The sequence below is a fragment of the Vicia villosa genome, linkage group LG1 (assembly GCF_029867415.1).
Source record: "Vicia villosa cultivar HV-30 ecotype Madison, WI linkage group LG1, Vvil1.0, whole genome shotgun sequence".
NCBI lineage: Eukaryota > Viridiplantae > Streptophyta > Magnoliopsida > Fabales > Fabaceae > Vicia > Vicia villosa.
Window position 1 is genome coordinate 130,640,900 of NC_081180.1, and position 3,449 is coordinate 130,644,348.

General features: G+C 31.8%; 1 protein-coding gene across 1 annotated transcript; it reads left to right on the forward strand.

The window, feature by feature from the left end:
• The first annotated feature begins 999 nt into the window (after nt 1-999).
• On the forward strand, nt 1,000-2,573 carry LOC131616812 (GDSL esterase/lipase At5g33370-like). Its single transcript, XM_058888260.1, has 5 exons — nt 1,000-1,298; nt 1,391-1,518; nt 1,606-1,848; nt 1,952-2,189; nt 2,273-2,573. The coding sequence occupies exons 1-5, from the start codon at nt 1,052-1,054 to the stop codon at nt 2,515-2,517; spliced, it is 1,101 nt and encodes a 366-aa protein (XP_058744243.1). The 5' UTR covers nt 1,000-1,051; the 3' UTR covers nt 2,518-2,573.
• Nucleotides 2,574-3,449: the final 876 nt, after the last annotated feature.

The window sequence follows — 3,449 nt, forward strand, 5'->3', positions numbered from 1 at the left end:
GTGTTAACACCGTCGACATTTTTCTTTGGGAGCCAAGTTTTTTTTTCAATAAGCAAGTGATATATTAATATGGAGAACCTAAGTTCTCAAAACAAAATACAACAAGAAAACCAGAAAATTAAACGCCAATTGCGATTTACGACAAGTAAAGGAGAGGGTTCCTATTGAACTCGTAAAAATTGCAATTGGGTTGTATGAACTCGTAAAAATTGCAATTGGGTTGTATAATTTTCCCGATAAAAACCCAACTCCAAATCAAAGCTTTTATCCCCCAAACAACTTTGGGAGCCAAGTTAAACCCCTCTTTTAACTCAAAACATTTTTAATTTGATTCATTTAGTTTCTTTGAACTCACTTCACTTTTAATCAGTTTCAATCTTTAAAACTCAACTAATATCAAAGTTATTTTTCCAAAACCACCCTTCTTCCACATAACATTACTATACACTTTGTTTGGATGTTCATATCGCACTAACTAAGCATTTTTTTTTTTTGTATTACAGATATGATCATATTTTTTATTAACCTAAAACCTTCTTAAACAACACTCATCTTTGAAATTTGCTACACTACATTAAAAATATCCATTTTTATTATGAAAAGTTTGGTACAAAATCAACAAAAATGAAACCAAATACATAAGTCTAAAAAGAACAGTGAAACTAAGGCTTATGAAAATAACATTTCTCCAAAACATTAATCCTAAGCTCTATTTAAGCTTAGAGACAAAGTGAGAAACGAAACATACTACAAGTATCAAATTATGAATTGTCATACTAAAAAAGTGTGAATTCTACCGACATTATATCAAACAATTTTTGCTTCAATTTGTCAGGTATAACCTCACTAATCACTATACCTTAATATTAATTACAAAATAAACAGTTAATCAGTCATTAATTATACAAAATGCAACTAACATTACATTGTGTAATTTATCAAACATTGTTTTCAAAATGTGACAACCACCAATTTTCATTTATAGTGACATATGAATCAACAATTATTAAAACCATATTCTCCTAGCCATATTCATTCAATTTTAACAATCATGGCTACTTTTCTTGTTTTCACATCCTACATTGTTGTAATTTTGTGTCTATCAAATGGCTATTATATGAATGGTGTTGATGCGGCTCGCGCTTTCTTCGTGTTTGGAGATTCACTCGTCGATAATGGCAACAACAATTTCTTGGCCACATTGGCTCGAGCCGACGCTCCGCCTTATGGCATTGATTATCCGACCGGCCGACCCACCGGACGTTTCTCTAATGGCTTAAACATTCCTGATTTAATCAGTTGAGTAAATTATTTAAATTAATTTATTATATTTGCATTTTAGTGTTTTGCTAATTAATTAATAACTAGTTTCTTTTTGTGATATTTATAGGTAAAGAACTTGGATCAGAAACCACATTGCCATATTTAAGTCCTAAGCTCAAAGGGAAGAAATTGCTTGTTGGTGCCAACTTTGCTTCTGCTGGTGTTGGAATTCTCAATGACACTGGATTTCAATTTGTATGTCAAAATTAAAATTTTTGTAGCATTAATTAATTTAAATTTTGAATATATATATATAGTTTTACTATATTATGCATTTTGCAGATAGAAATAATCAGAATGCACAAACAGTTAGATCTTTTTGAAGAATACAAGAAAAAGTTAAGTGCTTTAATTGGAGATAAAGAAGCTATAAAATTAGTAAATGGAGCATTAGTACTAATCTCATGTGGTGGTAATGATTTTGTGAATAACTACTATTTGGTGTCAAACTCTCTAAGATCGCGCCAATATGATTTACCGAAGTTCGTTAACTATCTGATCACCGAATACAAGAAGATTTTACGGGTAATTTTTAAATAATTTTCAAAATATATACGATTTGTATAAGTATTTTTGCTTTAAAAAAAATAATAATGTTACAAAATTTTATGCGACTTTTATATTTTAGAGACTATATAAGCTTGGAGCGCGTAGGGTGGTGGTGACAGGAACGGGTCCAATGGGCTGTGTTCCAGCGGAATTAGCCCGTCGAGGAGGTCCAAATAACGAATGCTCGGTTGAGTTAGAGCGTGCTGCATCCTTATATAACCCAGAACTTTTTCAGATGATCATAGAACTTAACCGAGAGAAAGGTTCTGATGTCTTCGTCGTCGTTACCATGGATGTGAAGGGCAGTTTTGAAAACGGTAAATGAATATATATTTAGAACAGCTTATTTTTGGCACTGAAAATTTGATTTTTAACTAATGTAGTGAAATTATGAATGTAGAATTTGTTGAAACAAAAGAAGCATGTTGTGGCCAAGGACCATATAATGGAATTGGATTATGCACATTGGCATCAAACATATGTCAAAACCGTGAAGACTATTTGTTTTGGGATTCATTTCATCCATCAGAGAAAGCTAACAAGTTGATTGTTGAGAAAATTATGACAGCTTCCACAGAATTCATATATCCTATGAATCTCAGTACCATTTTGGCTTTGGATTCCAAGATCAATAGTACTGTCTAGCTAAACCAACCAAAAAAATATTATTTTTATGATGTATATGTCTATTTGTTTTGTTATATAAATTGGAACTTAATTAATAATTATTGTTATGTATGGTATATATGTTGTTTATGTTGAATAATGAATATCCTCTTTTACAAAATTATTTTTTTTGGCCTCACTTTCTTGTTTTGAATCTTCATTCTTTCATTTAAGAGTGAAATTTTAAGTTTACCTTGATAGGAAATCTTTTAGTCTGGACCTACTTCATCAGAAGAAAGGTCACTCTGGAAAAAAAGTTAAGGATTAAAAGAATTTAATGTTATTTCATCGGATGGAAGATCACATTATGCAAAAAATAATTCTTTGCTTCATCTAGAGGAATACAATACGAATTGTTCTAGATGATGGAAGATGAAAACATTTAAAGTATGTTTTCAAGATTTCAAATCTTAGTCTCTTAGATTAAAAGCTCTTGGGAAAAGCGACACAACAGCCGATCATGTGAAAAAGATTCTAAAGAATCTACCAAGAAGATTGAGATTCAAAGTTATGTCTATCGAAGAGGAAAAAGATTTTAGGAAGATTCCTCTTATAGAATCATAAGTTTCCTTCAGAGTCATGATATTGAATTTAATAAAGATGAACCAAGGAAGAAGTCAAAGTCTATTTATTTTGTTGTTAAACCAGAATTGATCGGAGAACTGTGGTTGCGATGAGAAATAGTGGACTTGAGCCTCTTACGTAATGAAGAGGGGGTTGACATATAAGGTTACCACTCTAACGCTCAAGTCAGTACGTGAAGGAGAAGAATGAATAAAATTTGAATTTAAAATGATGTCCCCGAAATACGCGTGATGCCCTTTATATAATGGAGTGGTGATAACGACTCATTATTCTTTAGGTGTGTGATGCGGAGACCATTGGATGTATCCGGGCTCCGAGGCTCCTAT